The following is a 19,904-nucleotide window of genomic DNA, read 5'->3' as shown; positions in this document are numbered from 1 at the left end:
TTGATGTAATAGGATGATGTTGAACTAAAGCATCATTTTATTGTGGTGTACTGGTCCCCATTTGTTATTTTTTAGCAGAGTTTGCAGCCTGAAACAAATCCGTGGAAGTGGCTATGCTATGAACTTTGTGTCTTTCAGACCTTAGATAATGCTCATCATTCACTGTGCTCCAAGTGACTGCAAAATACATGGGAAATACAATATCATCTTTCAGAACACTATGGCTACATCGACATAATTAATAAAACATGGGAGATGTCAGTATTTGCTATTAGAAGAATATATAAAGAGGAGAAAAGCAAAAAAAATTTTAACACCTACTATCTCTTAAAAAAATAAAAAGGGAAACACCTTGCTTTTGTAAAATGTAGTGTCTCTCTACAGACTATTCCTGATTTCCATCATTATACTGTCCTGGTAATTTCTGAACTACTAAACAGACTTAGCCAAAACTTGGAGTTGCCAACCTTCTGTAAGCTACCTTGGGGTAAAGACTACTTTGCTCTCCTCAGTCTCATCTTGACATCAAGCTTAAGGCCTACTAAAGGCTTCTGTTTTTTCAAGTGAAAAGCAATGGATGAAAGGCATGCAATATCCTTAAGGTGTTTATATTTATGCTTATGTTACTTCAGGACTTGTTTCCATTGTTTTCAGAATGTTTTAAAGTTACATATTTAAAAGAATTAAAAATAAAACCATCAGAAACAAATGCAGCTTTGATTAGCAGCTAAATTAAAACAACTGATGAGCTACCCTACCTCTCCCTTTGTCTTGTTGGCTAGTTTCTTAACTGCAGGATACATTCCTATCCCTTACACTTTTCAGATCTGCTAGGTGCAGTGAAGGCCATATTCTGGCTTGCCATCCATCAGAACAGGGAATGATTTCACCTTTTATTTTGAGGAAGAAGAAGCTGCTGAGCTGATTTGGAAATAGTAGGCTGGTTATTGTCGTGTAAAGCTGCTGAGACCTGTGTGCAGGATGTCCCCAGTCAGGTTATCCTGTCATCATACACAGATCGCTGATTATCACACAGTGTTTGTGATCTTCTGCAGTGCTGCTTCCTTCTGTCTCTCATCAAGGCCCAGTGAGCACAGACCATGACAGGTAAAATCTTCTTCCAGACCTCAGATGCTCCCATACAAAGAGCCATGCTTAATCCCTGGCCTAGTGTGTAATTTAGTAATCTGCATGGTCATGAATTCCAGGGATATATGGGCAGGAAGCACGGAGCAGTGTGGGTAGCAGAGCAGGCCTACAGTGTCATTTAAGTCTTTGTTGTATTGTGTAGTGGGGGATTTTGGGGACAATGAGACCTGTCTGTCAAAGATTAAACAGACTGGAAGTGTGGTTTATACCAACAAATGAATGAGGCTTTTTGGAGTGTTAATACAGCCATATAGTAACTGTCCAATGACTAAAACATACAATTTATGGGATGACAAGCAACATTGGAATTGATAATTTATTCTATATACCTTAGCCAGTGGGAATTCAAGTAGGTGAAAAGTTCATTTCCGTCCTTACCTCGATCAATATGCAACACTTATGTATGACAAGTGAAAAATCCCCTATTTTTTCTCTCCCAGACTTTGGTTTGAAGTAATTTTTGCTAACTGCAGTTTATTCTCTGACACTGCCCAGTAAACCAGCCACTGACTGACTGACGCTTCATGTTTATCAGGCACTGCAGTAAAATTTTTCCCAGACCTGCTCTGCTTTAGCCTCTAGAGATAACTAGAATATTGCCAAATGTTATGTTAGCAGATTTGCAGACCTGTACTACTCTCCACTCCTGCTTTGACCTGTATATTTCCAAGCAATGTATACATGAGAATTCAGACTCCATTTTTTCCTTTAAAGTGAATTGTTTACATGTTTGCAAAGCTCCCTCAGCTTTGCTGTGTAACAGGTCTCTGGGAAGAGGTTTTGTTCTAAATCTGCTATCTTGAATAAGCATCAGATGGTTCCCATCTGAGTTTTAAATCTTGACTAATATCTGTTCCAACAGATACTTTCGGTTTTAGCAGAACCCTATGCAAGGAAAGTTGCTCAGACCTTTCTGAAGTGCCAGGAGCACGCTGGGAAGGTTATGGAAGGCAAAATGTAAGGGAAACTGTTTTCAGGGAATCTATTGTTTGCTGCTGACCCTGTACTGGCCAGATCTGTGCATGGCCTACTTTCCCTGCCTGCCTTTCTAACTAGAAGAATCCTTTGGGGCTGAATGACCTTAGTGGATAATGAGAAGTTTTGCTGTGTTTCTCCCTTGTAAACAGAATATTTAGCATGTGGAACATGGTCTGATGACTAAAATGGATACAGTTTTAAAGGTGTAGAGGGGCTTTTTTGTTGTTGTTAGGTTTTTTGTGTTTTTTTTTTTTTTTTTCCCAAAGAAAGAGGCTACTTTATTTACTAGACGATTAATATTATACATGATATGGTAGTAAGTCTTAGAGGCAGTCATGCTGCATATATCGCATGTCAGGCTCAGACTTGCTTTCAGAATTTCACTGTACTCAGCACTAATTTTGTTGTAATAGCATAAACACTGAATATCAGACAGGGGAAGGGACATAATAGTGCACCAGTAAGAACAAAGGGAAAAAGACATGATTGTTTTTCTGGAAAATTGCTTAACTTATGGCAATTTATAGATACACATTTTCTGTGTAACAGTGAAATGCCATAGAATAATTAGATTAGAAAAATAATAGGACAATCCAGTATGATAAAAGTGAGCCAAAAAAGCAGTCATAAGATTGTTGTCTAGAATAGGTTAGGCTGTGACTTGGATTGCTAACTAAGCTAGAGGAAAGGTTCAGGTTTTAGATTCAGTTATCAGCATTTTGCACACTTTTTCTCTCAGGAATTTGAGACAAATTGAGAGAAACTCCTGGAAGCATAAACGGATACAGACATTTAAATCTGCTTTTAGAATAGCAGTGTTATGCTTGGGATCCAAATCTCTGTTGTTCATATTCTAGTGATCCACTTTACATTCTGCAGAAACAGAGAACACAATAACAATAATTGAAAAGTTTTAATTAATTATGGTATTATTAAACTGAAAAACCACAGCTATGTTTTATTCCAAATATGAAAAGAAATCTCTATTATTTTAGTAAATATTAAGTAGTCTCTACAAAAAATTCACCTCAGTATTTAATTTATTGCAAAATGCTGTAAAACAAGTATCATTGATATGAGCAGCCACATTACTGACTAGAATATCTGCAGATAGACAAAGAGTAGAAAGCAAAGATTGAGCTTTAAAGAGATTTAAAGAGATTTGAGATTATAAAGATTCAAACACAAGCTGTTAAATATAAAGATTGTTCTCTTAGTTGTTAATTTTACAGCATTTAAACCAAGATAGGTTGTTCTGTTTTAGCTGGAATACCATTAGATGGTTGACAGCAACACAGGAAACTTCTGTAAGAAGTGTGAAAAATAGGGAAGTAACAACTTCAGTAGAGCTACTGCTGCAAATTAAGGAATTAATATGATATTTTGATATCTCCATTCCCCAGTTATGATCCTTGAAGAGAATGTTTTGCTCTAGAATAATTACCATGGAAAAAAATTATCACCCTCCTTTGAGATGTGTTCTATTATCACTTCTTGCTCTGATTACACCTATGAATAAACAGATACTATATTGAATAAAATTTCATTGAATGACCAAACCCCTACAGCTCCTTAATATAATTTAATAATGGGTCTGATCTGGCATCACAGCAATGTGGGGACGGATAAGCCTAGCCCAGAGAGCATACCTCAGATCTGGGTTTAAAATTTTCCAGAGAGAGGGAACGTTCCTATTAGTAGCCCAGAAAAAAACAGGGCACCATCTTGCTTATCCACTCCAGTGCCGAGCAGGGAACCCAGCTGGTGAGCACAAAAGGATTGTCCTAAAGACTGGTACCCTTTAACTTCTTCCTGGGTCCTGTTGATTCGTGGGTGGTTTCTTTCTAGAAACGCATGAGACTAAATCTTTGCTTCAAGTCTTTAACTGACGTTTTTGCAACTGTTCTTGTACATCTCTGTATTTTCCTCAGTTTGGCTATCCCTGTAAAAATACTCTTAGATTGCTCATCTTAGATGCATCTTGTGGAACTGAGTTCCCCAGAATAATTGCCAGGATTTAAATGGAGTGGAAACTTAGTTTAGCTGCTGATAGAAACTAAAACTGGGAATAGCTTATCTGTAGGTGAAACTGCAATAGAAAGCTCCAGTGTGTGAAGTTTCTCTGAAAGATTCATGAAGTACTTTTTGTCTCCAGCATTAGGACCTTTAGAAGGGCCAAGAAAGCATCATGTAAGGTAAGGGTTGTGACTATTCCTGTCCATGGAAGCCTCAAAGGGTTCTTGTTTTATTCATTCCTGTTTTCGTCATCTTTGTTCCTTTCTTTACTGGTTCAATCTCATGTTTGGGGAAGTTCTGATACAAGAGGACATCTCTGTTCCCACAGCATGAGGTAAATGGAAAGCTCTCTGTATTATCCACAGAGCAGAAAGGGCTTCTGTAGCTCCTTTTCCCTATCTTCTTCTCACACTTCTGGGTCTGTTCCTTATCTCCGAGTTATCTCCTGGTCTCTGCATAATTGAAGTTACAGGACATGTCTTGACCATACTTGATTTCCAGTTCCCAGACAGAAAGAGATAGGTAGTCATGTGAGGAAACACTAACATTTCATAGCCTTTGCTTGAAAAGGGGAATTAGACATTTAAAAAAAAATGGGTTTGTTGTAAAGGAAAGAACTGGAGGGGAGCCCAAAGCAAACTAACAGATCTGGGCCCGGAAGACCCTGTGGATGTTTGGAGTCTGTCCGCCTTCAGCATGTGGCTGAACCCTCCCTGCCTTTCTAGATACAATGTCCTTTTAATAGTCTTTACAGGCCTGACACTGACAGGATTTCACTTGTTCAGTGCACTAGTTAATAGAGCTAATTTTCCACTGACAACATGTTTTTGCAACAATGAATCTTCTGTCACTTGAGTCCATGGGGAAGGCAGCTTGAAAATACCAGCCAGAGAGGGAGGGAGCAAGTTCATTGTCACTGTTCATTTAAACAGTTCTTTAAAAACACATTGAGCTTTTTATTTGGTTTATTCTCTGGGGTGCTAGGGATAAGTGGAAGGGAAAATAACACAACTGCATGTTCTTGTTTCCTCATGAGCCCATAGGAGATCTCTGAATGTTGTGTGTTTTAGGGGGTATCTTAAGGAGGATCAGAAGATGCGGTTTTGTGGGTGGCAGTCCTGATGTGGCTGCCCATGAAATTACTACGATTCAACATCTGATTTCCCCAGGAGACTTGTATCTATGATTAGTGTTGTATCTTCCTCAGTAATGAGTTAAGTAAAACCCCTTTAAATTATTGGTAATAATTTAATAATTGTTTGTAATAATTTAATGATTGTTGTAATAACTTGCTTATCTTACCAAATGTGTGGGAGAGATGATACATATACACGCATATGTACTCATGGCAGCTAGAGCCAGGGGAGAGAGGGGCCGTGACCCTCACTTTTCATTCAGCCCATCTCTCCTTTTGGGTACTGACTGCCAAGGAGCTGCCATTTGGTCATTTCCACTGCCCATCTCTCACCAGAGATTACTTGTGTGCATCCTGGGAAGGAAAATACTTTGCATATGCTACCTTGTCTACTTTCCTGTACAGCCATCAGGAGAATGGAAAGAAGTTCTAAGGAAACCCTGTGTTTTCTTCTGAAATAATGAATTCTTTTGTATTAAAATTCAGCTCAGGACTTACTCTGCTGTCAAGAGATACACACAATACTCAAATTCTCTTCCTTCAGTTAAGGGCAGGAAAATGTTATGACAGCTGCTGTCCTATTTGAAGAGGTTGGGGAACTGTAAAGGCTTTCTAAAACATTTTTTAGAGATTAGGCAGTGAAGACTTGAGGGAGAGAATATGAACTGAGGTTGCAAAAGACCATAAAATCTCATAAACCATTCAAACCTTTGGCTGTACTATGCGCTTTTGTTAAAAAAAAAAAAAAAAAAAAAAAAAAAAAAAAAAAAAAAAAAAAAGCAAGCTTAATTCATAAGTAAATTCCAGTCAGTCAGTCAGTTAGACCTCACTTGCTTCAGCATTTTTGTTAACATTTCTTAAATTAATATTTCAGTATAAGCCCTATTTTTTTGAATGATGAGTGTAATGTAGTGCCAGAGCTCCATGAGGTGCAGCAGCAGTTCCTGCCTATTTTACCTCCTCCTTCATGTTTCATTTCTTCAGCTGCCTCTAATTCAGGCTTAAACATGTGCATGCGTTCAGAAGTGTGCCTTTTAGTCTCATGTGTTGCCTACATTAACTGTCTTCATTTGTGTATGAAGGTTATACTGCCAAGTGAAAACACAAAAAGGCCCTAAAGATGTCAGTCAAGGAAGCAAAAAACCGCTTTTGCTGTGGCAAATAGCAAAAATTTAATCTCAGATAACAACCTATTACCTGAGACTCACAACCAATTGGCTTTAACAAGCAGTGGGTAAGTTGGGGACTCAGGGGTGATCACCTTGGTTCTGGTGATACCCTGCAATGCAATTCATCAGGATCTAGTCTCTACAAATCTTTTTTTCCTGCTTAGAAAAGGCATAATTTTAGCTGCTGCTGATGAAAAGGCAAGTAAATTAAATTCAAATATATAATATAGCTCCTTAAAAATAAGCTTTAATTCATAATTTTCATGCATTGGTTATTTGTTTAATTGAAATACAATATGTCATTACTCTGCTTTGTAAACTCTGCTGCTTATTCCTTATTTAAAAAAATCTCTATAACTCAAATCTTTCTGTTCCTCTAGTGCTCATCATTGTGGGGTGTTACCCATGGCTCTCCTCCTGTCTGGAGCTCACCACAGCAAGGCTGTTGCCTCAGTGGTGCATCTCTCACACAGATGTTACAGCCCACAAAGGGCTTTCACAGGCTTTCATGTTATCTGTGCTCTCTGTGGCCTGGAACCTTTCCACAGCAGCTTCTTTCTTATCTAGCTTGGACATTTCACAACATCAAAGCAAAAAAGCAATCAAAGTTAAAGTCATGCTTTTTGACTTTTATACATTTTTCATAGTTGCTTTGGAAAGTTGTGAAGTATAAAATGGAGTAATTACTCTCCGTTGATATTAAGTCACTTCTGGCATTGTCCATGGTGGGAAAAAGATAACTATGAGGTCTCTTTTGTGTTTTGAATAGAAGTAGCAAATATGTGGAATTGATTGGATCAGGCTGTTTCATGAAAGCTTTTAACTGTAAATCAAACTTTTCATAGATTTAAATATCCAATTAAAATAAAGGTATTCTTAAAAATTGTCTAGGGTTCATATACAGTTGTATATTGATAGTGTGGTAAATTGAGGCGGCTCGCCTCACCACCGTGCTGTGACTGGCCCAGCTAGCCCTGAAGGCGAGAGCAGCGCCGAGCGCGGGCTGTGTCCCAGCGGCTCTGAAGCCCGAGTGCAGCCAGGGCGCTCTGCCCTTAGTGCGGCAATGTCCACGTCCGAGGGGAGGCAAAGGAATGAGGAATAGACCTTTCCAGGTTCCAGGCTAAGCTTTATTAGGGAAGCAGGGACATACACTGGGCCACTAAGGAAGGGAACCCAAAAAGGCAGGGAACACAGGCGTGCAGCAACTTAAATAGGGGACCTCCCACAAGGGAGGGGACAATACACAACCAATCGCTACAACTTAGGGGTGTAACATAAGGCAGGGCTGATTATACATACAACCAATAGGGGAAACATAGGCGGGGAAATACATGTAACATCAAATCATGCGCTAGGAAGGGGATGACTGATACAGAAGATACTGGAAGGATAGGAGGGGCTAGGAGGGATTGGCATAGGCCTGGGAGGGGATTAGGGAGAAGGACAGGGAACAGTCTGGAAGGTGGGTTGGGACTACGGTTGCCTTGGGAAAGGCGGGAATTAGGGCAACTGAACTACAACAAGGGGGGGGTACAAACAACGGAACAAACCATCTAACAAAGAAAAACAGCAGTAAAATAACACGATGCAACATCCATTGCAACTTTGTTACTGAATTATGGGATTCATCAAATGGTTAGTGGAATCCAATTTCAATAATTTTTTAAGCAGTTAAAAAATAGGGTGCAAAACTATATATATATATATATATATATATATATATATATATATATATATATATATATATATATATATATATATATATATATATATATATATATATATACACACATATATACATACATACACATACACATTACCTAGATTTTCTATTTGCAGTCATGTCTAGTCAGGCTTTGTGGAAATAACAGAACTATTTTTTGAAAATGGAGTTTATCACATGAACTAAAATTTAAAATTGTTGTGAGACCCAGCCAGCAGTTGCTCATTACTACATTAAAAGATTGGTCCTGAGATGACCAGAGCAGCCTTGACAGTCAGCAGTGTGAGCATGCTAAAGGCTGCTTTGCATAAACAGAAAACTTCTGAAAGGCTTTGTGATACTAAAGAATTTTACGTCATACATGAAAAAAATTGTCTCTTTTGTTAAAATTAAATGAAAAAAACCACATTATCACCCTAATATCCTTTCTTAAACAGAGAACAAAACAGAAAAATACCCAAACAATGGCATTTTTGGGAGGATGCTGAATGAAGCAAGATTGCTGCACAGGATTTTTTTCTGGTCCATTATTTCTGTGTGCACATATAGTTCTTTGTATTCTTCTCATGCTGTGTAGGTAAAAAGCTTTGTAGAGGAACAGTGAATTATATGACAGAAATAAAGGAGCCATTTTTAACTTGGAACTTCCCTATAGTTTTTAGAAGAACAACTGAATAATTTTCTTTAAAAGTACAAAGCGTTTTTCAGTAGGGAGAATAATTACTTACTTTGGAATGTGAGCAGGGCACTGGATACCTGACCTGTTATTTAGGAAAACAGTGAACGGTTTTCATCAGTAATTATTATTATTACAGTAGAACAGTGGGGCCCCAGTTGAGAGCAGGACTCTGTTGTGCTACTCACTGTCTATCTAGCAAGAGAGAACCAGTGCTGTGGGAATCTTGCTGTGAAGGCAGGGCAGACCAAAAAGGAGAAGGGAGGAAATAGAGGTAGAAAGTTGAAAGTTGGCCCAAGGCTGTGCTGCTCCCAGTGGACACAGCTGCCTTGCACTGGTAAGTCACTGACTGACCCCTCATCTGAGTTCTATGATATTCCTGGGTCAACTTTTGTAACCTGGTGTCACTCATCAGAGAGAATGTCTCTGGCTTGAATGGGAAATGCAATTTGTGTGTGTGAAAGAGCATCTTGAGGGATCAGTCCCTTGTAGAGGCTGTCCTGCCCAACAGGAATCGGGTACACAGATCTTAAAAGTTTCAGGCTTTAGAGTATGCAGTATATGAGAATATGCATGTTTAGGGCCATAATGTAATGAGTTAATGGTTGGCTGTTTGGTTCACCTTTATGTAATCAAACAAGCAAAAGATGCTTCAAGCTACAAAGCATTTGCTCATGAATAAATATTTCACTAACAATCTTTTTGTGTCAAAAAATATGTTTTATGGGGAAGATAATTGCTGAAGGAATAGACAATGTGAATAAGACTCTTAAAAAATATGGTCACTGAATTCTCGTAGAGAAGAAACCACACGTTAATTTCAGAAGTCATGAGCATATTTAAATTCAGTTGCTCTTTTCATACACAGGACCTTTTTTTTGCTTAGAAAATGAATAGTGCTGTGCTGCTTGAAATATGGCAGTCTACAAATTTACTAACAAAAATTGGAATCAGTTCTGCCCTTCCTGATCAGTAGCATTTCCTACTTAGTTACCAGAGCTGCTAGATTTATCTTAGTGGGTTCCAGTGTTCTTTATGGTGATCAATAACTGAGTTGGTATTCGACAGTTAGTTAGTTCCCAAGTAAATATGTACTTGCTTTTTTTTTTTGTCCCGGAAATAAGGGACATATCCAGTGGTGCCATACCACTTCCACATGTGTTCCTTTACACAGCGACAAATCAAATAGATTTACGCTTTATTCTTCAAGCTCACAGAGGCAATGAGAAATAAAAGAATGTTTGGAATCTGCAATGTGTAGCAGCTCTGCTTCAGTGGGCGAAAATTTATGTGGGGTATTAGATTTAGCAAAAGGGGTAGGGACAATAGAGAAACTGTGATGTGTTGGATTGTGCAGCAGCAGAGGCCCCATCATTAGCCATTGTACAAGCCTTTCCTCATGACACCCTGGGATGCAGATGAATTTAAAAGGGTATAAGGAAGAAGGGACATGTTACAGAACCTTTTCCATCTTGAAAGACACTGCCATCAAATTACACTTTCAGGCTGTTTGGTTTCACTGCCTTCTGCAGTGTGGTGACTGAGAAGCAATGGGAAGTTCCTTTTCAGGGCATTTTTTGCTCTTGCTTACTACACATTGAGAATGGAAACCTGAATGTCTGAGCCAGCTGTGTATTTGTAATGGTGTGGTTTTTACACACATAATTGATATGTGTGTAACAGAGATGCATATGATTCGTGCAGAACTTGTGACACAAACTTAGTCAGAATCCAAAATTATCTATGAAAATGCCTAGGTATATAAAAAACCCTACTATTTTTACCAGCATCATATTCATTACAGACAGGCATCTCATTTATTTTTACAATGCTGCTGCATTGTAAAAGCCTAGTGCACAAATATGTTTGTGAATACGGGTCATAGATTTCAAATATATGAAATTCTAGTGGGCATTTGAGAGAACATTCACAAGTCATGGTAATTTCATTGATTTTGTTATTGATGTTACTAGCATTCTATAATTTTCCTCTTTTTAAAACGATTGTCATACATCTGGGAAACCAAAATGATACCACTTGCATTAATTGCTAATGGCTTTTCTGCAGGCTATTGTGTAATATATGTTGAATATTAAAGATTAAAAATTGGGAGCTCTGTTGATTCGTTGTAGTTTTTGTTTGATGTAATCCTAATTTCATATTTCAGCTTGTCCTCACTGCTGAGAGATGTTTATTCTTTTTACCCTTTGGATAAGTAAAAGCACTCCTGGTGCTAAAGCACAGTAAAAGACTAGGTAAGTGCATTGAGGTCAGAAAGAAGTTCCACCTGGCATTGAGCTCTGTAAGTTTACCTTATGGTAAAACCTGAATCTTCATTGTGCTCTTATCCTCGAATTGCTCCTGCATCCGACCGACCGTGCTTGCTCTTTATAATGCTCTAATCTTGAAACAGTTCATGGGAGTGCTGCTGAGTGACGAAAAATACTGCTTTTTTAGCAGTGAAGGCAAATCCTTTGTTTCAGCATAAAAAACATTATTTCCATCCACACAGACTTCAAAAGAAACAGTGAGAATTCTCGAGAGCCTGATTATCATGGCATAATCACATTATCAGAGAGATTAGAAGCACTTTACTGTGTCCTTATGCTTTAGTGACATTCCAAGGCACTAGACAAAATCTTCAAGTGCTGTTAAAATCTTTCTTGTAGGGCACTAATGCAGGAGAGAGTTATTTAGCTGTGGACCTTGAAATCACAGAGAACATACTTAATTCTTCTGTCAGAGAGTTGCTCATTCAAACACAAGCAGAAGATGTAGTTGCTGGTCTTTACTCTCCAGTCTAGATATTTTTCTCAGAGCCACCTGCAGCAGAGCAAAACAAAAGCCTCCTAAAATGTTAATTCCCATCAGTTCCAGACATTGTGAAACACTGTCATTAACCAGGCAATCAAGCTAATGGAACACAGAAGTATTAGCAATTCAAACAAAAGAGAAATTCACAGTGTGTTTTCTCTACAAACCTGGTGGGCTCTTGGATGCCGTTTCTTTTGTGAGAGGTAAGACTGTAAGTTACTGTAATGTGCCCATTTTTAGGTTATGCCTCAGCACTGCTGTGGTGCCTTGGGGTAAATAATTCACCATCCATGCTTTGCAAGTGAATTGTTGCCTGAAAGCCTCTGAATTGCTTGTGATTATGGGAAATTCAGTTTCAGCTTTAACTTTTTAAAGTGAGAGCAAAGCACGTGATTTTTAACGTTTCTTGTTGTATATGGTTGCCAAGGACCACTGAAGATGTGGGGATTAATGTTCTGATTATATAGTTTCCAATATAAAGGATTCCATTGATAATTAGAGTGAAGAAAGCTAAAAATAATCAACATAAAAGCTTTTTCAGATGTGAGTCTGTGGTTCTGGAAGTGCACACTATGGGCAGTGTCTAGACAGAAAAGATATGAAATATCAAACATACACTTGACCTCAGTTAAAAGGCCAGGATGAAAAAATCACAACAGAAAAAAGTGATGTGGGAGAATTGTTGCAGTTAAAAGAAAACTGCTCCAACAGTGAAGACACATAGAATACAGGAAAAAATATTTTAGCCTGAATAGGTACTAAAAATGATCCTGGAAAAAGAATTTTTAAAATCATGTACAGTTTGTTTCACTTTGCTTGATTTTAAACGTGCAAGAATGCATTTTTAAATTAACAATAAAGTCTTTTACCTGCCAAGCCATGAGTCAGGGCTTTGTATGTCTCCAGCTGGGATTATTAAAACACTTGCAGCAGGGAGCTGCATTCCTTCTGCTGTTTTACTGCGTTAGGGAAGTAGAAGGGATACACACTTCCATGGACAAGAGAATTAAAAGGAGGAGAAATTGTGTGGTGGAATTATTAAGGTGTAGGGGTTTTAATCTTCCTCCTCCATTCTACTTTACTGTAAATCTTGATTCTTTACGGGGGTAACTTTGTGTAATCCGCTGTCTTGCCAGTAGAAAGCATAGGCATAAACTGCATTTTCTGCTGGTACTTTGGGGCCTGAGCCTGGTCTCTTTGATGCTCTCTCAGCACGCCCCGGGAGCGGAGTGTAAACGCGTTAGCGCGGGGCGGTGCTGGGCCCTCGGGGGCATCGCCCGCGCAGGGGAGCGGCCTCGCCCCCTGCCGGCAGCGCCCGGCACGGCACCCGCGGGAGCCCGCCGAGCGCGCTGCTCCTTCCTGCGCTTGGGATCTTGCAGGTAAAGGGGGATTTCTTACTGTAATCACGGATACTGAGGTGCTGGAGCGTGTCCAGAGAAGGGCAGCAAAGCAGCTGTACGGTCTGGAAGCACAAGTCTGATGAGAAGAGGCTGATGGAGCTGGGCTTGTTTAGCCTGGAGAAAAGGAGGCTCAGTGGGGACTTCATGTCTTTCTGAAAGGAGGTTGTGGTGAGGTGGGGATCAGCTTCTTCTAGGCAGAAAGCGATTGTACAAGGAAAAATGGCCTCAAGTTGGGCCAGGCGAGACTCAGGTTGGATATTAGAAAAAATTTCTTCACTGCAAGAGTGGTTAAGAACTGGAACATAGTGAAGTCACCGTGCCTGGAATTGTTAAAAAATGAACAGATATGGCACTTGGCAATATGGTTTAGTGTGCATGGTGGTATTCGGTCAAAGGTTGGACTTGATCTTGGAGGAATTTTCCAACCTTAATGATTCAGCACATCGCCAGCCAGTTTAGGGAGGTGGTTGTACTTCTCTACTCTGTGCTGGTGTGGCCCCATCTTGAATCCTGTGTGCAGTTTTGGACAGTCTTTGTCTGAGAATGGACAGGGAAAACTTTAGGATGTCCTAAGTACCCAGAGAGGTATCAAATTGCATTAAAAGTTGAATTGGAAAGAGTAATTACAAAGGAGCTTGTGGACATGATGCATTGACTTGTTTTTAATGTATATTAGGGTCGACCAGGACTGATTGGGCTTCAAGGACCAATAGGAGCACCTGGATTTACTGGCCCAGAAGGTTTGCCTGGAGCAAAAGGTGAGAGAGGAGCAATGGGCCCTCCTGGACCAGCTGGACAGAAAGGTGACAAGGTAGGCTCAACAGTGACTTTTCTGTCCCTGCGATAGTTCTATGGCCTTGTATATATTTTTGAGTGAATAAAAATAATCTTGGGCTATATGTCCAGGGATAAAGATATATTGGCATTTCAACAGTATCCTTAGAGAATTGTTTGCATTTGTTTTTGAATGAGAATACAGATGCTAAAGCTACTGAACAGTATAGCCATCCTGGTAGCTACAGCCAAATGAGTGTTGCTGTCCCAAGTAGTCTGTCACTTCACACGGGCAGGGGTAGATGGCTATTATTCACACTCTTTCCAGGGAGACATGGTGCTGGTTCCTGTGTAGAAGATCCTGAGTTGGTGTCTAGAAAGAAAAAGAATGGGTACTAAACAAGATTTGCAGTTCAGTTTTGCAGGTGCAAAGTTATTTCTAACAAAAAGAATACAATAAACGACATCATAATAAATGGAGTATCCCATAAGCTGTATGTGTCAATGAATGCAATGTGCAAGATTGGAAACAATTTCTTTTCACTGAAAAAAATCCATTTACTCCAGAACTGTTTCTATCTCGTGAAATGGTACATATGCAATACCAACGTGCCATAAGATTCTCTCTCTTCATCCCTTGTGGGAGAAATATATTTTACCTTTCCAAAGCAAGAACAGTTTAGGCTGGGTACCCTGCTTACACATTCTGTTTTGCTACTATTCAGAGCAGAGCAAGGTGTGGTAATTACTTTCAGCTTGGGCAGTCTGAAGTTAATGCAGTGGTCTGCTTATCTCTGGGGATCCTATCCTAGTATAGACAGAAAAATATGTAAGTTTTGTTGCAATTCTTGGAAAGACAAGGGTTACATTTATAGCAGATTGTTTATTTTCCTGGCATCTTGTTTTCCCCAGATGTGCAGTAGGAGATTATATTTTTACTTTAAATTGCCTGATTAAAACATTCCTGAAACACTCATTTGGCATCCAGTCAAGCTCAGATGTTCAGTTCCTATATTCACTCACCCCTGTGGTCAGAGAAAATCTGCATGAGATAGTTAGCTCCTTTTGGTTTTGAAGACAGAAGTCCAAGACTGAAAGTCTTGGAGTGAAAAATATCTCACAGGTAACTGAAATAGACAGACCAATGAAGTGAAATATAATGTGTATTCTTTTTCTTCAGGGTCCAATGGGAGTTCCAGGATTTCAGGGCATCAACGGGATCCCAGTAAGTTTGCATATGTAAATATAAATCACCAGAATGGTAATCACAGCTAAAAGCACCTGAACATTATTAGATTGTCCTAGCACATGCAAAGTGTACCTTGCAATTGCTTGCTTCTATCTGGAGGAAAATGGCAGTGTTTGTTAATCTACCTGGTGATTCCATGCTGTTTTATAAGAGAATAGGAATTTGATACATATCAGAAAGTGAGCCTGAGTTACATGGGGATCGTTTGCATGATTAGCTCTTCTTTCTGCACCATGTTCCCTCAGCACTGCCTAAAAAACACTAAATCATAAAATCATAGACTTGCAGAATTGAAAGGGACCTCAGGGAGTCAAACAGGCATGATGAGCTGTACTTCAAGCCCTTTTTAGCATGTGTTTCCTAGCCAGTTCTTAAAACCTTGTGATGATGAAGACTAACTTCTCTATTAGAAAAGCTTTGCTAATGCCTAACTTCAGTCTTTCTTTCTGCAGTTTAAAGCTCTTAGTGCTCATGTTGCTGATCAGGGACACAGAGAGATTGTTCACTTTTACTTTGTAGTAGCTTTCTTTTATATGATAGCCGTTATCAGGCCTCCCTCAATCATCTTTTGCTGTGACATGAATGAAAACAGTGATAAGAACTGAGGCCCTCCAGATAACCCTTAATTCTCTTCTAGGTTCTAGTCCTGGTTTAGATCAGGTGACAGGTAGGTAACCACTTTCCCTGACCATCAGGAACTTTTTGTTTCTTTCATTCTTTAGAACTTTACATTCTATAGGCAGTTTACAAAAAATCATGTGCCTATAGTGTTTTTGCCAGCTTTCTTTTGCTTGGTTTCTCCAGTGATTTTTGCAAAGGTATCTTGCTGTATCTCAGGGGTACTTTAGCTGGATCAGCTTTAGAAGTTGCCTCAAGCTTTCTTGTTCTTTCTACACTATTTGACTCATCCTGCTTTCTCCTTCTGATATTAGAATAATTTTTATTTTCTTGATGACATTTTTCTATCCTATGTGTCATTGTCCGTTTAGACTATGCTCATACTCTTTCTCATCTTCCTTGCTTTCTCAGATGACCAGGAGCTCCAACAATTGAGCTGTTTTCTTACTTCATATCAAAAATTGAATTGTTGTAATAGATTCGCTGAAAATGCACAGTTGGCCTTGTAAATGAGCTTGTTTGATTCCAATTCCTTCCTGGCCCTTGTCCTTTAGTCCCCCTCTGTTCATCCTTGCCTGTTTTCTCTCTTGCTCTACTCCCTTGCTGCTATTTTTTTTTCTTTTACCACCAGCCAACTGTTCAGGTCTGAAGACCACAAGCTGTTCTCATAATACTTAATTTAACTGAACACACTGTGGGAACATGCTGTTCTCAGGATATTTTTTCAGATGAGGCTCTGGAGAAAGGGGATTCCCAACAATGAGGGGAGGCAGAGATACAGCAGTTGGCAGTGACAGGCATTCCAGGGAGAGAGCAGGGGAGGCAGATGGGAGGATTCAAAGCCTCCAGCATATGCAGATATACTCTGCTTTGCAACATTCTGGAGGTGGGTGAATGGGAAAGAAGCAGATTTTCTGGTCATGAATAGCAAAGTGCTCAGCACTGTGGGTCTTCTCTGCCACAACTGCAGGGCAGAAAAAGGGGAAATGGAAACTTGTTCATACTGTTTACATTATAACCACTGAGATAAATGCTTTCATTGTAGGGTGAAAATAGCAACTGCCACTGCTTGTGTAAATATTTTTACTTTTGTGATTACATTTCAGGTTAGGGAGCAACTTAGATTTTTTTGAAATGTATACAAATATAGGCACTTCGAATGGATGTGTGAAAGGCAGAGGAGAGAGCATGTGTGTGTGAGAAAGATGGGAGAAGTAAAAATATATTGCTGTATCTGCACATCCAGTGAAGAGAGATTCTTTGTAGTATGCAGGTATGTTAGTGTGGGCAGGTGTAGTTTAGTCATGGCCATGGGCAAGGCCGTTATTCAGAGGGTAATCCCACTGTTGATCATAAGGCAAGTGGTATTCCACAGAATTCCCTTGGGGAACGCTGGTGGCAAGTAAATTATGTTGTTGCAGCTGGCCTGACTAATCCCTTTAACCTAGTAAATACAGCAGCTACATGTGTTTATTGCTAGACTTTCATGTCATGCTATAGTAGAAGCCCTCAAATCCTTTGCCCTACTTGGGAAGTTTATTTTTTCCTATAGGACAAGATTCAAGGAGACCTCTGGCAACGGCTGAAACTGAAGCTGGGAGATGTATATAGCTTTTCATGAACTATCCAAGGAGTTCCAGAAGGAAATATTTTTATGATAAGTGAACCCTTGTCTGTGCCATATAGCCAGAGTATATGAAGAGGCAGTTTTGTGACCTTCCTAGAGTAAATGCAAGCACTTGGTGATGTCTGTAGAAAGGCCACTTGCCTTAGCAGCCCATTAAACTGTTTAGTCAATTAGTTTTGTATTCATCCTTAATTGCATTTGTTTCTCTCTTTTTAATTTTCGTGGAGCTCTCCTGTTGGGATTTCCTTTTCACTGCTGATTTAGAAAAGAGGCCCCTTGGAATCAAAGTGTCAGTGTACAAGCAAGAGTCAGATAAAAGAGGGCCCAAGATAACAAGTTCAAGTTTCCTTATCTCTCTCACGCCAAATGCCTCCTTTTGTGAGTACAGAGAGCACAAGCATCTCTCCAGCCTGTGTTTTAACTCAGATCTGTAAACTAATCATCCTGATACATATAAGTCTGTGAAAGTCTGTGAAAGTCTTCTTTCTTAGTCAATGGAGATGCTTGTGTTCAATTGGCACATCTGCCAAAACAGGAATTAGAGGAGGTGAGAGCAATTAAACTACTTTTCCAGGTAAAACCAGCTCTTTCAATCAGTATTTTAAACCCCTGGGAAAAAGGTTCTTTTAAGGCAGGACTTAGCAACTCTCAAGAAAGTCAGCTGTGGGTGTTCAATATTTCCTCAGATAAGGGTCTTAAAACGAAATATTATGAATTCTGTTTGCAGATTAGCTTTAAAGTGGGAAATCCTGTGGATTGTTTTCCTAAAGCAGAAGACATAGAATGTGTGTGTCATGCTTTGGCACAGAATGACACACATGGATGCCATGGGATTAAGTGTCGGGGCGCAGATTTATTTAGCACACATAAGAAATCACTGTGATCAGCATATTTTATGTCCTCTCTCTGTGAGCCCTACTCACATTTTAAGAGGATACCAAAGTCCTCTGGGCCTCTTACAGGCTGTCTTGGTCTGAGAGATAGGAGATCTCACCCAAAGTGTTTCCCAGGACATGGCTCACCCGGCAGCTGCATGCCACAAGCTGGCTCTCGGCCAGCATGAAAGCTGGAGCAGCTTGGCTCCCTGTTGTCTCACGCTGAGGGCAGATGTTGGCCCTTTAAGCTTCACTAAACCTTGCAGCTGGTTACCTTGTGATGTAACCAGATACGTGTGCACCTGCCCCACATAGCTCCTGGTTTTGTTGATACTGTAAACAAAATGAAAAACATGGTAGACCCTGACAACTCTGGCCTCTGACTCTGCAGTCACTGCCTGTCCTGTCAGAGACTTGATGCTCTTGGCTATGACATCCTGCATGGATCAAATTAACTAAGTAATTTCTAAGAGAAAAATGTAAGTGGCAATAAATTGCTGCTTCAGCCTACTCCAGTTGCTTTACCAGGGCCTGGCAAGTCCCTGCTTGCACACTACATGTGGTTATTTTGACAAGCAGACTAACCATCAGAGCAACTAGTACTGTTAATGCAGTGGTCTCTGATGGCAATGCTTTAGGATTACTTCATTCCTTTCCTTGTTAAATCTCAAATTTATATTTACCTGGGTGAGCTGCCTTAATCGTTCGGTTGAGACACACTTGACATTGATTCAGTTTGTACCGTGTTGACTGACAGAAAGCAGACCAGATCTCTCTCGATTTTGTTGGCACAAATCTCAATGCAGTTGCCAGATGAACTGGACCAAGGACTTTATCTGACTGAAAATTAACCCCATTAAGAAACAGAACAGTTATTTCTCTGCTGTGTTTGTTTCCTATTCTGCCAGCACAGGGAGGAGGTACTTGTGAGTAAGCTGCAATGTGGAATAGCCTTCCTGGCAGCAGCTGAGATCAGCTCGAGTATTTACACAACTATGGCCTAAGTTGTTCTGCATCCTTGAGAAAATCACTCTACTACTGTGTGTCCCAAGCTTCCCATCTATAAAATTAAGATTATAGCATTCCCACATTTTTTCAAGGTATTTAAAAATCCTTAGATAAAAGACTTTACATTACTGCAAAATTCTCGTTGAGTTTCATCACAGAATATGCTATTGGCTTGGACTAGGAAGACCTTTAGTGTTGCAAATGTGTTTACTTAAAGTGTCAGGCATGAAGGATTGTTAATGTTCTGCTTTATCTCCATTTTATCCATGTTTTGTTTTTTTTACTTTCCTAATGTGAGCCATAACTTGCTTAGTGCCATATCTTAAGGACAGATCTTTGGGATCAAACAAAACTACTTTTGGGATGAGTCAAGATCACTGTGTACAGAGGGGGGAGAGAACTGTCAAGTTACCAATACTATCCCCATAAGTTTAATTTTTCTTCTTGCCTTAAAACAATGTTTTTGAGTGCCACAGGACACATTTATAGGAAAAGCAGTATAGAATAAGGAGCTGCCTGACACTGCCTGACACTTGGGCATTGTGACTGACAGAAGGCTTTTCTGCCTTCTGCACTCAAATACTCATATGGCACTGAAGTAAAACTACCTGAAGTTGCAAACTTTGATCTCCTTTGCACTAGTACCATGCTGAGTAAACTCCAGCCAAATTAGCAGAGCTATACCAGGACAAA

General features: G+C 39.7%; 1 protein-coding gene across 2 annotated transcripts in view; it reads left to right on the top strand.

Annotated features, from left to right (window-relative positions):
* The window catches only part of COL4A6 (collagen type IV alpha 6 chain), a 126,991-nt gene that overhangs the window by 69,792 nt on the left and 37,295 nt on the right, over nucleotides 1-19,904 (top strand). The window contains exons 1-3 of one of the 2 annotated variants that reach the window (XM_088173273.1): nucleotides 11,014-11,101; nucleotides 13,737-13,871; nucleotides 15,015-15,059. In XM_088173273.1, coding sequence (XP_088029399.1) covers nucleotides 13,833-13,871; nucleotides 15,015-15,059 — 84 coding nt within the window. In that variant the 5' untranslated portion in view covers nucleotides 11,014-11,101; nucleotides 13,737-13,832. Of the gene's footprint in view, nucleotides 1-11,013; nucleotides 11,102-13,736; nucleotides 13,872-15,014; nucleotides 15,060-19,904 lie in introns of those variants that run through there. The other variant, XM_088173272.1, reaches the window with a different exon arrangement.

The sequence above is a fragment of the Sturnus vulgaris genome, chromosome 14, assembly GCF_052056855.1.
Source record: "Sturnus vulgaris isolate bStuVul1 chromosome 14, bStuVul1.hap1, whole genome shotgun sequence".
NCBI classification, from domain to species: Eukaryota; Metazoa; Chordata; class Aves; order Passeriformes; family Sturnidae; genus Sturnus; species Sturnus vulgaris.
Note: the sequence above shows the minus strand (reverse complement) of the source record. Positions and strands in the feature narration are given on the sequence as shown.